This window comes from Phyllopteryx taeniolatus, chromosome 2, assembly GCF_024500385.1.
Source record: "Phyllopteryx taeniolatus isolate TA_2022b chromosome 2, UOR_Ptae_1.2, whole genome shotgun sequence".
NCBI classification, from domain to species: Eukaryota; Metazoa; Chordata; class Actinopteri; order Syngnathiformes; family Syngnathidae; genus Phyllopteryx; species Phyllopteryx taeniolatus.
Window position 1 is genome coordinate 5828203 of NC_084503.1, and position 15142 is coordinate 5843344.

At 42.3% G+C, this 15142-nt stretch overlaps 1 protein-coding gene across 12 annotated transcripts in view; it reads left to right on the top strand.

The window, feature by feature from the left end:
- ccdc102a (coiled-coil domain containing 102A) overlaps window positions 1-15142 on the top strand; it is a 91531-nt gene that overhangs the window by 25178 nt on the left and 51211 nt on the right. For 10 of the 12 annotated variants that reach the window (XR_009785692.1, XR_009785693.1, XR_009785698.1 and 7 more), the window contains exons 4-5: window positions 3694-3947; window positions 7450-7558. Coding sequence is in view for 8 of the 12 variants with exons in the window: in XM_061756348.1 (XP_061612332.1) it covers window positions 3694-3947; window positions 7450-7558 (363 nt within the window). In the remaining 4 variants the exon portion in view is untranslated. The remainder of the gene's footprint in view (window positions 1-3693; window positions 3948-7449; window positions 7559-15142) is intronic. The other 2 variants (XM_061756369.1, XM_061756333.1) reach the window with 1 other exon arrangement.

Below are 15142 nucleotides of genomic sequence, written 5' to 3' on the forward strand. Positions count from 1 at the left end.
CAGCCACCTCTTCTAGATGCTTCCATACCTCCACAGGAATGTCATCTGGATCAACTGCCTTTCCATTTTTCAACCTTTTTAAGTGCCTTTCTAACTTCCCCCTTACTAATCATTGCTACTTCCTGTTCCACCACATTTGCCTCTTCTATTCTTATTTCTCTCTGATTTACCTCATTCATCATCTCCTCAAAATATTCTTTCCATCGATCCAGCACACTGCTGGCACCAGTCAACACATTTCGATCTCTATCCTTAATCACCCTAATCTGCAGTGCAGCACATCCTTACCATCTCTATCCCTCTGTCTGGCCAACCTGTATAGCTCTTTTTCTCCTTCTTTAGTGTCCAACCTGACATACATGTCATCATATGCATCTTGTTTGGCCTTTGCTTCCTCTCTACATTCGCCCTACGTCGCATCTCCACGTATTGCTTTCTCCTCTCCTCAGTCCTCTCAGTGTCCCACTTCTTCTTAGCTAACCGTTTTCCTTGTATGATTTCCTGTACTTTGAGGTTCCACCACCAAGTCTCCTTCTCTCCTTTCCTGCCAGAAGATACACCAAGTACTCTCCTGCCTGTGTCTCTGATCACCTTGGCTATAGTGGTCCAGTCTTCTGGAAGCTACTCCTGTTCACCAAGAGCCTGTCTCACCTATTCCCGAAAAGCCGCACAACACCCTTCCTTTCTCAGCTTCCACCACATGGTTCTCTGCTCTTTGTCTTCTTAATCTTCCTGCCCACAACCAGAGTCATCTTACAAACCACCATCCTATGCTGTCTAGCCACACTTTCCCCACCACTACCTTGCAGTCATTAACCTCCTTCAGATTACATCGTCTACACAAGATGGAATCCACCTGCATGTTTCTACCTCCGCTCTTGCAGGACACCCTATGTTTCTGCCTCTTCTGGAAAAAGTGTTCACTACAGCCATTTCCATCCTTTTTGCAGTCTACCACCATCTGTCCCTCCAGGTTCCTTACCTGGATGCCGAATTTACCCATCACTTCTTCATCACACCTGTTTCCTTAATCAACATGTCCATTAAAATCTGCACCAATCACGACTCTCTCTCTGTTTGGGATTCTCAGAACTACTTCGTCCAGCTCCTTCCAGAATTTCTATGTCACCTCCTACCTGTGGGGCACAACCACTAATTACATTATACAAAACACCCTCAATTAAAAGTTTCAGCCTCATCACTCGATCTGATACTCTTTTCACCTCCAAGACATTCTTAGCTAACTCTTCCTTTAAAATCACCCCTACTCCATTTCTCTTCCCATCTACACCATAGTAACATCATTTAAACCCTGCCCCGAAACTTCTAGCCTTACTGCCTTTCCACCTGCTCTCCTGGACACACAATATAGCAACCTTTCTCCTAATCATACCAACCAACTCCTGATATTTTCGTGTCATAGTCCCAACATTCAAAGTCCCCACATTCAGTTCTAGGCTCTGTGCTTTTCTCTTCTCTTTCTGCTGTCCACCTCTCCTTCATCCTGAATTTCTACCAGCCCCCTGTAGGTTAATGGCGGCGGTGGCGGACGTTGTTAACACGATTAACCTCTACATTTATCTGGGCTTGGGACCGGCCTACAGTTTGCACCGGCTTGTGCCCCCCATAGCTGCATTGTAATACAAACAGGTACAAACGCAAAATAGTTACATAAACTCAAAAGATGAATAAAAGTTCAAATAGTTACATACAAATAAAAAACATCACACACCCCTAAAAGATTTCATTTTTCTTTCAATTAAGTTACCGTATTTTCACGACCATAAGGCGCACCGTATTAAAAGGCGCACTCTCAAGTACGAGGTGTATTTCTGTATTCAACACATACACAAGGCGCACCGTATTATTGGGCGCAGGCATGGTAAAACATACGCTAGCTTCAAACATACGGTAGCATGCATGCACGCTAAAACATATGCTAGCATGCATGCTAGCATATGTTTCTAAAAAGGCAGTGGGAGCAAAACTGAGTTCGGTTGTACTTTATTGAAGTATTTAACAATGTACTCACCTTATTTTTTGATCGATCCTCATCCACAAATCCACAAATCCATCAAAGTCCTCATCTTCTGTATCCGAAATGGACAGCTGGGCAAGTTCTCCATCAAACACGCCGGGTTCCCGCTCGTCATTGTCGGAGTCAGTCTCGTTGCCGGGCGGCCGTTCAGCAATGACGCCGGCTTTCGTGAAAGCTCGGACAACAGTCAGATCAGATACCTTAGCTCAGGCATCCACAATCCATTCACATACGGTGGCGTAACTCGCCTTCTTGACTCGGCGAAGCTCGTTTTCCTGCTTCCTCCACTTGCGAACCATGGATTCGTTGATCTGGAATTCTCTCACGGCTGCTCGATTCCCACGTTCCTCCGCGTAACTGATAGCTTGCAGTTTAAACTGTGCTTTGTAAGCGTGTCTCTTCGTAGGTGCCAATTTCAGGGGTTCTTAGCCAAACCGATGTTGTTTTGCACAATGCACATACCGGCGCTATATACCTACGGGAGCATGCCCCTTTCACGCGCGTCCGTATTATAAGGCGCGCCGTCCGTTTTGGAGAAAATGTAAGACTTTTAAGTGCGCCTTATGGTTGTGAAAATACGGTATACAGGTTATAGATCACAATTTTGAATTTTTTTAAATGGCAAAAACCTGGCATTTGAACAGCCACTGAATGATCTTTTCTTAGTTTAGGCCCCTATTGCTGTAAGTAACAGTCTCACTGAGTGTATGGCTATTCCTAATTAAGTTTTGACCAATGAAATATTTCTTCGCTGTTTTCACTACATTACAATGCATACGGTACCTTGTCAATGTCGGACTCCATTTCACACCACGTCCTACTCCCATTCCACTACGCTCGAAACAACCACCAAGCAAGGGTCACTGGGGCCCCTCTCCGCCCATGAAGATATCTTAAAGGCGAGTCTGACTGATATGTGCCGGGTTGCGGCTGCAAATCTGATATAAATAACGCTTTTCCCCAGAATAAGTCTGCCTTTTTTTTTTTTTTTTATCCCTGTGATTACAAACGACAGAACGTTGGTTAAAGAAACGAGACACAAAGAAAGTAGACCTACAAACTTGCTGAGAAAAAAACCTTGTCTCCAGTTATCTCCACAAGGTTAGCTCTATTCAATGTTTCAAATATGTTGCCATAGGGGAATCGCTTGCCCCCAAAAAACTGTCATGTTCCAGACTCCAAAAGACTTGTCTTTTGTATGAACACCACTCTCACGCCGCTTTCTCTGCGCAGCGCTCTATGCACGATAGAGGGACAGTAGCTATAACATGGGAGGCACATCTTTTGGAATTAGTTCTCGTCATATTGTAGATCTGTGACCCGCAAATACACGCGTCTCATTCTCTACCTGAATTGCGACACAGCGCCAGTCAACAACAGCAGCCAATTCTGGAACTAACAGACTTTGTCAACGGCATTTGAAGTGAGAAATGGAAAATATTTTTGGACACATTGTTATGTCCCGATGGTCAGTTTGATCAGATATCCGTTATATCGAGGTTCCACTGTATTTAGTTTTGAAATGTCTTTTGCTTGTCGTCTTTAAATGCTAATCATGTAAAGCACATTGTTACCACAAGTTACCTGTGTGTATGAAATGCACGACGTAAATATTGTTTTCTTGCATTACCTTACATTGCTGTTGTTTGTACCAGCAGGACATGGCCCTTCTTCAGTCTGCGCTGCATTTACGAACTCCAGTAGGCGAAACTCAAGGGGCCTGGGACAGTCAGAGTGGCAATGGCGGCCTTAATCCACCCGGCACTCGCTCATCTTCTGGTCTGAGCCGGCAAGAACGCAACAGGCAACTCTGGGGAGACATGAGCACCACAGAGGACGACTTAAGCAGACTCCATGCCTTACAGCTTCGTCTGGACGAGTCCCAGAAAGTCCTGTCGAAGGAGAGAGAGTATGTCACACTATTTCACAACTGTCAGACAGTAACTGATCAATGGGTTGAATTGATCTTGCCCCCTCGTGCCTTCAGGGTACTCGACAGTAAATTGATAAACTTGCTTCATACATCTGATCTTGAGTTAACGAAATGAGTTAAAATTGAATAGTAACTCGACACTACAAAGACAAGATATTTCATGTTCAGGCTGATGAATGTTATTGTTTTTTTATGCAAATATTGTCACATTTGGAATTGGATGCTTGGAACGTGTTCCAAAAAAGCTGGGACAGGGGCAACAAAAGACTGGCAAAGTTGAGGAATGCTAAAAAAAAGTCCCTGTTTGGAACATTCTACAGGTGAACAGGTACATTGGAAACAGATGAGTGTCATAATTGGGTCTCAAAGATGGATAGCTAAATGCTGCTTCACCATGTTTGCTTTGGACTCTGTGCTCCACTATTTGGCCTGAGTCTGTCGATCTCAGAGCCCTACTAGGTTTATAAACCATGAGCATTTCTTTCATGTGTTCAGGACCTAAACCATTTAGTTTACCATTTACATTCACAGACCAGTAGCAGAACTTCAAACTCTATTCCAAAGCTGACCGGGAGAATTGGAGTAATTGTTCTGGTCAGAACCGAGCTGCAGCTGTTTCATGCTCTTTTGGGGGAGTTAAGAGCCGAAACTATAATGTTTGAAATACTCCGTCTGCTTCTTTTCAAAACATGTTATTTTTCTGACGTTTATTGAAAATGCAGCCGGACAGAAAAGGTTTTTAGGGGACAGACAGAGGGACGGAGTGGACAAGGGGACTAGGGGTGAGAACCACAGCGGAACAATAGCGAGACAGTCGAGATATTTGAACACAAGTAACATTACAACAGTTGACTAACATGCATGTGATACGGTGTTCGTTCATGAATACATTCGATAGACACTATCGGCTTTAACTGCTTGTGCTGGGATCACTTATAACAACACCGGTTATACTAACATATCAACTCACAGGTTTAGACACTAAAAAAAGAATACCACCGCACCACTCGTCAATAGCACTGCCTTGCTCATTTTCTACCTTATCTTGTTCTCTTGGTTAGCAATTGCATGTCCTCACCGGGTGTCCCCCCCCCAATCTACAAATGATTGGTGTACGGAGTTGCTGAGCCGGCACATCAAGGAAGGGTGAGCCCCGCCACCCCTCCCCCCAAATTCTAGCCACCTTATTTTATTGGACAGATTTGCTGTCGTGGACAATTTTCCACTTCGGGCTCGACATATTTTGTTGGCAAGGACAATTGTCACTTATTGCAGCTTGACATAATCCAGGAGCGACGATGAAAAATGAAAAGTGTAGCATGTTAGATTTGTTTCTGTGTAGAGTAACATGAACAACAATGCTCTGTCAGCGCACCTTGACATCCACCAATAGGATTGCGTCTTGCAACGGCGCGTAGGCTTCCTTGCTTCCCGTTGTCAACATACTCGGTGGGCATAGTCAACATTTATTCACGCACACAAACCGATGATTCAAGAAACGTACGTTAGTGCTAACGCTAGCTGGCCGCGAGCCGTATTAATGTGAACATACCTCAAGCTCTCCTTGAATAGACAGCCCAAAGCGTACTCTCCTGAGTACCTGGAGATGAAATCACATTTGATTCCTCTTTTTGTTCTTTTTTTACAAAACAACACATTGCCGCAATCCATTGTTGTTGTTGTTGTCACTATGGTAACAGTTATATCCGCTCGTGGTGACCAGTGACAACGTTTTCTGTTCTGGCCTCTCTGACAGTGTTTGATTTGGCAAGATAAAGCGGGTTATGGTGCTATTTTGATAAATGTCGAGTCGTGTTGCCAAGATTTTATGGCAGGACTCTGTCTGACATTTTGCCATTGCAAAAGACCAAATTTGTCTTGTTGTCTGATCCAGGGATAACCGGACAACGCCTATGGATCCATCCACACAGGGAGTTAGACGGGCATGACCCTGTGGAGTCCAGAATAAATGGGATGATTTGTTTTTGGTTTTGGTTTTGGTTTTTTTGCATAAGCCCCATATTTACTTGATGTGTTCCTGTGACGGCATTTTTCATTTTTGAGCTGCTGGATGAGAAATTGTGTTTTTTATGGATCGCAATTTTGAGTTCACTTTTAATTTGTTTCATAATTTATGTATTTCCCCATTGGGATTTTTACTGTGTTGGCTCGTTAGGAGTTTTAACGTGGTTTCTTGCTCTTTTTGTTTTTCCTGTAGGAATAATAGGATATTCTTCTTCCTCACAATACTGCTTTTGCTGTATCCCAAAGAAGAGATTTGAGCAGATTTATTGCTCTAAAAAAAAGAAAAAGAAAACAACCATTCTTTTGTGATAAGTGATGTGAAATATGGATTCTTCTATTGAATTGCACATTTTCAGTGACAAGGAAAGTAGCGTGATTGCTGATGACAATTGGGTGGATACTGTTTTCATGAACGTGTTGGGTGAGTGAGTTGAACAGAAGTCAATTCTGGATAAGGATTCATATGGGGGGGGGATTATGTATATTCTCTAGATGAGGGATTTCTCATTCGCCAACTATTGCCAAGCCCCGGGTCATTCATTGCTCTATTAATTCAGTAAACTGTACATTTCTTGAATTAGCAGGGGTGTGGGAGCAGTCTGCTATATGGGCTTAATAACTGTTAAAATCTCCTGCTCTTATCGTGTTTGTCGAGTTGAGTCGTTGGTGAAAGAATATCGGGGGGAAAAGGTTGGGTCATCATTATTTGGTTCTTGAATGTTAGCAAAGATGAAAATTGTCTGGTTAATGGCGGCTTCAGACATTCGAAATCTTGCATTTGGGTCAGTGGCGGGTGTTTTACGAGTAATTGTTTTCTGTGAATCAATGATTCATCCACCTCTACTTCTCTCGTAAACAGTTTTTAACACCATTTGTATTGTCATTAGTAACCTATGTTGAAACTTTATTAAGTTAAGGCCATCCTTATTGTAAAGTTGACCAGAAACTTCCATTGTTCATGTCAGTTTTCAAAGCTTCATCCACATCGTCGAACAGAATATTAGCTTGTCCAGAAATAGAAACCGCCTCAGAGGCGAAGCTGTTTATACTTTGAAAGCAATAACAAGACACACAAACTAGGAAAGGCTAATTAGGTGATTCTTTTCATTCTGATGTACGCAACTGACCCAAACTTCCGGCTTCCTACTGGCTTAGCTGAAAATGAAAAGTACTGTGGCATCGTAGTTTATGCAAATTGGCTTAAATGGGAAATGATTGTCGATGAAAACAAACATTGTACAGTAGACACATGTTCAGGTGTTGATGGATTTTTGATTTCACTTGGAGGACTGGGGCGTTATTTTCAATTTGTTTTGCAAAACCCACGAGAGGCTTCCAAATCGGTTTTGAGGTGATTTTCAATGGCGTTCTAATATTTAGCAATCCGTAAACAAACTCCAGCAAACCGTGGTTGATCGAACACTGATTTGTGTTACGTTTTTGTAATTCACAGAGACAAGCTTGCATTGAGTAAGAGCATTGAGAAGCTGGAGACAGAGCTCAGTCAGTGGAAACTTAAATATGAGGAGCTCAGCAAGACTAAACAGGAAGTCCTTAAACAGGTATGACACACATGCTTTCATTGTTGTACTACATCATATTGTTCCGATCGAAGCTGGTTTGACATAATGTCCCTAATTAGAGTACGTTGTACTACATTAGTTGATCCAGACAACTCAAAACTGAATTACTTTTGATTCTTTGATTAGAGACGAAGTATCAAAACCAGCTGCACACTAGTTAGTTAACACAAAACTCTATACATGTATTGCTATCGCAGGAAAATAAGTGAAAGCTTGACTCTGCTAAAAAAAAATTCTTATTTTGGCAAAACAAATACTGAACCTGAACAGGTTAACAATGGGCAGAAAAAAAGGCCATTATGGTGGGTCAGGAAGTAGCAATGGTTAGTAAGGGAGAAGTTAGGAAGTGTGCCAGACTGCTTTGACATGCCTTACGTGGAGGCCTGTCACAATAATTACTGTATCCATAAAAACCAAAAAACACAAATGGACACAATAGTTTTTCCGGACTGGATCAATTCACATTTACATGCGTGTTTGTTTACAATACATCATCAGCATTCAGTCGCGCTACTCGTTCCCCTCTCCTGTCAGTAAACATGCTTGCCGCTGTGGGAGGCGGGGCGCACACACGCACGCACGCACGCACGCACGCACACATACACAAATAGGTGTGGACAGCGTCGGGGTACACCCTGAACTGGTCGCCAGCCAATTGCGGGGAACATAGAAAGAAACAACCACATTCGCCCTCACATTCACACCTACGGGCAATTTAGAGTCTTCAATGAACCTACCATGCGTGTTTTTGAGACGTGGGAGGAAACCGGAGTGCCCGGAGAAAACCCACGCAGGAATGGGGAGACCATGCAAGTTCATCATGAAAAATTTTAACTAAGTTCACGGGTCCAAAAACTAACTAGTTCATAGTTTTTGTTTTGTTAGTTTTTTTCAAAATGTTGCTGATGAGCTATTACCTTTAAAATATTGGCATTTCATTTCCCCACTATTGCCACCCATTCAGTCCACACTCGTCACCAATCTCAGAAACATGAGGAAAAACTTGTTGCTCGAATGGTATTTCTTTAAATGAGGAATTGAACCAAAAAGAGGACTTTTGTCCTTATTGTGCAAACAAAAACAACAACAACACAGCATGACAGGAACAATGGTGAAAAGAATGATAACTCGACATTCCTTGTGGCTTTGGCTGACTGTATTAACAAAACAAAAAAAATCTATTCTTATATTACAAAACAAAACAGTGTGATCGTATAGTGTTTTAACTAAAGCATTCTGATACAAATTTTGCAATGATGTACTGTTTTACAAAAGAACACATTCACTCCCATTTTTGCAGTGTCCCTGAACATACCTCGCACACTCACTTAGCCGCCACGTGCCTGCCTCGTTTTATTCTGAAGAACCAAATAGGAAATGCAGCAGGTCCAAAACCGTCCCCTGCTGGTCACCTTTAATATTACAGCTGACTCACTGTATAGTACAGTACAGCAACATCACAGCAGACCCCGCAATGTGACTATTGCGCACACGTACAATGCAATGACGATGCTCAAACAAAATATCGTGCAGCCTACATCCCTCCCAATTTCTTCAGCTGTGAACAAAAAAAATCCCGTTTCCCGTCAGCTTGCAATTAATTAAGGAAGCCTTTGCACAACAAAGCACATATAAACGTGACAGCATATATGGCGCTCATATACCTTGATTTCTCGTGTATAATGCGCATTCCCCCCCCCCCCCCAAAAAAAATTCAATAGTGCGCATTATACAAAGGTATAAGCAAAGCAAAGCAAATTTATTTATATAGCGCATTTCATACACAAGGTAACTCAATGTGCTTTACATGATTAAAAGCATTTAAAAACAAAGAAACAAACAGCATATAAACATTTAAAACAAAGAGAATTAAAACAGCGTACAGTGCAAGAAATATCATTTAAAAGTGGAAATGCTCTAGAAAGCATGGGGAAAAAAAGATGAGTTTTTAATCTGGACTTAAAAACATGCACACTTCGGCCTGACGTCACTTGTGTTGGCAACTTATTCCATTTGTGTGCAGCATATTAGCTAAATGGTGCTTCAGCATGTTTGCTTTGGATTCTGTGCTCCACTATTTGACCTGAGTCTGTCGTTCTCAGAGCCCTACTGGGTTTATATCCCATTAGCATTTCATTCATGTATTCAGGACCTAAACCGTTTAGTGATTTATAGACCAGTAGCAGAAGTTTAAAATATATTCTAAAGCTGACTGGAAGCCCGTGTAAAGACGTTGGAGTAATATGCTCTGACGTCTTTGTTCTGGTCAGAACCCGAGCTGCAGCATTCTGAATGAGCTGCAGCTGTTTAAGTCCAGTCAGAAGACCATTACAACAGTCAAGTCTACTTGAGATAAAAACATGGATGAGCTTCTCCTGGTCTGCTTGACACATGCAAGCCTTCACTCTGGATATGTTCAGTTTTGGTAATTGATTTGACTGTTGAAAGTCAGGTCGGAATCTATCAAAACACCAAAGTTTCGGACTTGGCCTTTGGTTTTTAAAGAGCGTGATTCCAGATATTTACGAACAGCAATCCTCTTTTCTTTATTGTCAAAAACAATGATCTCAGTTTTGTTGTGGTTTAATTGAAGAACATTTTGGCTCATCCAGATATTTATCTGTTTTAGACAGCGACACAACACCTCAACTGAACTGTAGTCATCTGGAGACACTGCTAGATATAACTATGTGTCATCTGCATAGCTATGATAGTCAAAATTAAAGTTCTGAAGAATTTGAGCCAAGAGGAGCATATACAGGCTGAACAGGAGGGGTCCAAGAACTGACCCTTGAGGGACCCCATAGGCCATTGCCAATCGACGAGATTGAACACTTCCAATGGTTACAAAATAACTCCTTTCCTCCAGGTAGGACCTGAACCATTTATGGACTGTTCCATTTAGTCCTACCCACGTTTCCAACCTGTTTCGCAGTATATTATGATCAGTTGGGTCATAATATAATGACCCAAGTGTAATGGTGTAAAATAATGGTGTAATGACCATTACAATAATTACAATAATGGCCATTACAGTTGGGTCATAATATAATGACCCAACTGTAATGGTGTAAAATAATGGTGTATCAAAAGCCCCACTGAGGTCTAGCAAGACCAGAATTGACACCAGTATTCAACCTTTTATCATTTAGCACTTTGGTAAGAGCAGATTCTGGACTGTGATGAGCTCGGAACCTTGATTGAAATTTGTCAAAAAGTCAATTTAAGTTCAAGAAATTGCTGAGTTACTTTCTCAACAATCTTGGCTAAGAAAGGGAGATTTGAGATGTGTCTCTAGCTTGCTAACATGGAAGCGTCCAGCGTTCGGTTTTTGAGCAGAGGCTTGATGGCAGCTACTTTACGAGCTTTAGGAAACTCACCTGACTGAAGTGAGCAATTGATTATTTGCTACAAATCATCGAGCACACACTTCGCAATATCTTTGAAAAAGTCAGATGGTATTGAGTTAGCTAGTTGTCTTAGTTTTAATAGGAGCGACAGCATTCATGAAGTGAGCTTTTACAGGTTAAATTATCCAAAAGTTCATCAACTATCTCAGCATTCACAGTTTGTGGCACAGCAATTTGTCTCCATAAACTTAGTGGCGGTACCTTTTCGTAATAGACATAGAGGTTTTCTGAACTTTTGGAAGAATCTCTAATTCAAAGAATACACCAAAATGGTCAGAAATAGCCATATCCTTAATGTTAATTGATAGAATTTCAACATCCTTAGAGATGACCAGATCTAAGATGTGACCTTGTGTGTGGGTTGGAATCTTAATATGTCGAGAGAGTTCAAATGTGAAAGTCTCCCGTTATGACAAAATAGTAGTAGTCAGCACAAATAACTGACAGCAGTTCTGAAAAGTCCTCCATAAATGTTCTACTGTATCTTGGAGGCCTATAAATTATTCAAACAATAACCTTTGCTTCCCCTTTAACAAAAAAGGGGTTGAAGTCAGGGCTCTGGCTCGGCCATTCAAGAACAGTCACGGAGTTGTTCTGAAGCCACTCCTTCGGTTTTTTAGCTGTTTGCTTAGGGTCATTGTCTTTTTTGAAGGTGAACCTTCGGCCCAGTCTGAGGTTCTGAGCACTCTGGAGAAGGTTTTCATCCAGGATGTCCCTGTACTTGGCCGCATTCAACTTTTCTTCGATTGCACCCAGTCTCCCTGTCACTGCAGCTGAAAAACACCCCCACCGTTGCATGATGGTGCCACCACCGTGCTTCACAGTTGGGACTGTATTGGACAGGTGATGAGCAGTGCCTGCTTTTCTCCACACATACCACTTAGAATTAACGCCAACAATTTCTATCTTTGTCTCATCAGACCAGAGAATCTTATTTCTCACCATCTTGGAGTCCTTCAGGTGTTTTTTTTTAGCAAACTCCATGCGGGCTTTCATGTGTCTTGCACTGAGGAGAGGCTTCCGTCGGGCTTGTCTGCCATAAAGCCCTGACTGGTGGAGGGCTTCAGTGATGGTTGACTTTCTAGAACTTCCTCCCATCTCCCGACTGCATCTCTGGAGCTCAGCCACAGTGATCTTTGGGTTCTTCTTGACCTCTCCCACCAAGGCTCTTCTCCCCCAATTGCTCAGTTTGGCCAGACGGCCAGCTCTAGGAAGGGTTCGGATCGTCCCAAACGTCTTCCATTTCAGGATTATGGAGGCCACTGTGCTCTTAGGAACCTTAGGTGCAGCAGATTTTTTTTGTAACCTTGGCCAGATCTGTGCCTTGCCAAAATTCTGTCTCTGAGCTCTGCAGGCAGTTCCTTTGACCTCATGATTCTCATTTGCTCTGACATGTACTGTGAGCTGTAAGGTCTTATATAGACAGGGGTGTGGCTTTCCTAATCCAGTCCAATCAGTATCATCAAACACAGCTGGACTCCAATGAAGGTGTTGAACCATCTCAAGGATGATCCGAAGAAATGGACAGCACCCGAGTTAACTATAGGAGTGTCACAGCAAAGGGTCTGAATACTTATGGCTGTGTGATATTTCAGTTTTTCTTTTTTAATAACTCAGCAAAAATTTATATGGGGGGCTGTGTGTACATTATTGAGGAAAAAATGAACTTAAATGATTTTAACAAATGGCTACAATATAACAAAGAGTGAAAAATTTAAGGGGGTGTGAAAACTTTCCGTACCCACTGTCTATACAGTTGTGCTCATACGTTTACATACCCTGGCAGAATTTGTGAAATAATGTTTTTAGTTTTTTAAAAAAAAATATGACTGATGACTGAACAACATCCATCCATCCATTTTCTGAGGCGCTTCTCCTCACACGGGTCGCGGGCGTGCTGGAGCCGATCCCAGCGATCATCGGTCAGGAGGCGGGGTACACCCTGAACCGGTTGCCAGCCAATCGCAGGGCACATACAAACAAACAACCACTTGCACTCATATTCACACCTACGGGCAATTTAGAGTCGTCAATTAACCTACCATGCATGCTTTTGGGATGCGGGAGGAAACCGGAGTGCCTGGAGAAACTCCACACAGGCGGGGCCGGGGATTGAACCCCGGTCCTCATAACTGTGAAGCAGACGCTCTAACCGTCCCGCTTCTTAATGGTTATGTTTTGTTGAATTATAATGCTTTTCTGAAGTGCTTGACCGTTTAATTTGAATCCATTAACATAAAATTAAATGTGTTTCGCCTGGTCCTTCAAGTTTTCTTTAAAGAATTGTACCCATCTTACAAATTCTGCCTGGGTAATCAAAAATATGAGCACAACTGTGTGTTTTCTCATTTACTGAATAAATGTAGGGCTGTGAATTTCAAATCAGAGCAAGTAAATAAAAAAAAAAAAAAAATAAATAAATATATATATATATATATAAATATATATATGTATGTGTGTGTGTGTGTGTGTGTGTGTGTGTGTCTGTGTGTGTGTGTCATCAGCGTAACGGTGAAAATGGTGACGGAGGATTGAGCTCAGGGGTAGAAGGTAGATAGTGAAGAGAAGGGGGGGACCCAAGACTGACCCCTGGGCGACACCCAATGTGACATCCGTGCACCCAGACTTGAGATTCCTTATATGGACAAATTGTTTCCGGGACATGAGGTACGATGAAAACCAGGATCTTGCAACACCAGTGATCCCAATTAGGGGTGTCCCGATCCGATCTTTGAGATCGCAAACCAGTCCGATGTCAGCAAAAAAAGGAGTATCGGATTGGATCTAAAATCTCAGGTTTTACCACTCTTATACAAGCACTGGATCTCATGTTCTGCTGCGGCACTTCCATCCAGCAGCGCCCGGAGGTCATGCAGAGCCCATTGAATCACAACAACAGGTTGCTAAGGTGCTAACATAGTAGCATGCAGTAAGAGTACATGTTGCTTGCTTAAAGCCGTTTATTGACACCCCAGTTGAAGTTCAGAGAAAAACTAAACACACAAAATATCGAATGTTCAAATACATCACAGAATTTGTTTCTTCGTTTTTGTTCATAAAATCGCACATAAAAATCACGCACAAAGAATGAAAAACACCATTGACGAGCTCACAAAAATTTGCATCTAACTCTAATTCTGAAAAGAATGAATATTGGTACACAAACGTAGAAATACATACAAACAGGCAATATAACAATACTCTCTGGCATATATTCTTCAAAATTGTGAAAAACGAGTTATCATAACAATATTATATCGTGACTTCGACTTTCTTTGTTACTGCAAGTCGTATCGCATTGTGTCCTTCAGAGGCCGAGACGTGCACAGCAGGAACAGCGAGTGTCAGTCAAACAAAACCCAGTTGCATCAAGAAGTTCAAAAGTGTATTGCCGCACATTTGAAGAAAGCAAAAAATGTTCCCACCATTTACCGACAGTAAAATAAACTGAATTGACCTTTAATTGTTATTTTGCACTTCAAAAGTATAATTTGTATTTCATATTTATTGAGATTATTTTTCATGGGCGGCACGGCAGTTGACTGGTAAGCACATCTGCCTCACAGTTCTGAGGACCGGGGTTCAATCCCCGGCCCCGCCTGTGTGGAGTTTGCATGTTCTCCCCGTGCCTGCGTGGCTTTTCTCCGGGCACTCCGCTTTCCTCCCACGTCCCAAAAACATGCGTTCATTGGAGACTCTAAATTGCCCGTAGGCGTGACTGTGAGTGCCAATGGTTGTTTGTTCCTATGTGCCCTGCGATTGGCTGGCAACCGGTTCAGGGTGTGCCCCGCCTCCTGCCCGATGACAGCCGGGATAGGCTCCAGCACGCCCGCGACCCGCGTGAGGAGAAGCGCGACAGAAAATGGATGGATGGGTGTGTGTGTGTGTGTGTGTATATATATATATATATATATATATATATATGTATATAAACTATAAATATACTATACTATATAAACATATAATATATATGCCAAGTTTGATGCAAATTTACGTTAGCTTGTCAATTGTGTTTTTCATTCAGATTAGCCGAAGTAAGACAGAATATATGTGCATGAACGAGAGCGGTGGTGGTGGGGGAAGAGTGAGGCTACAGGGAGAAGAGATAGCGAGGGTGGAGGACTTGAAATACTTGGGGTCAACCGTCCAGAGC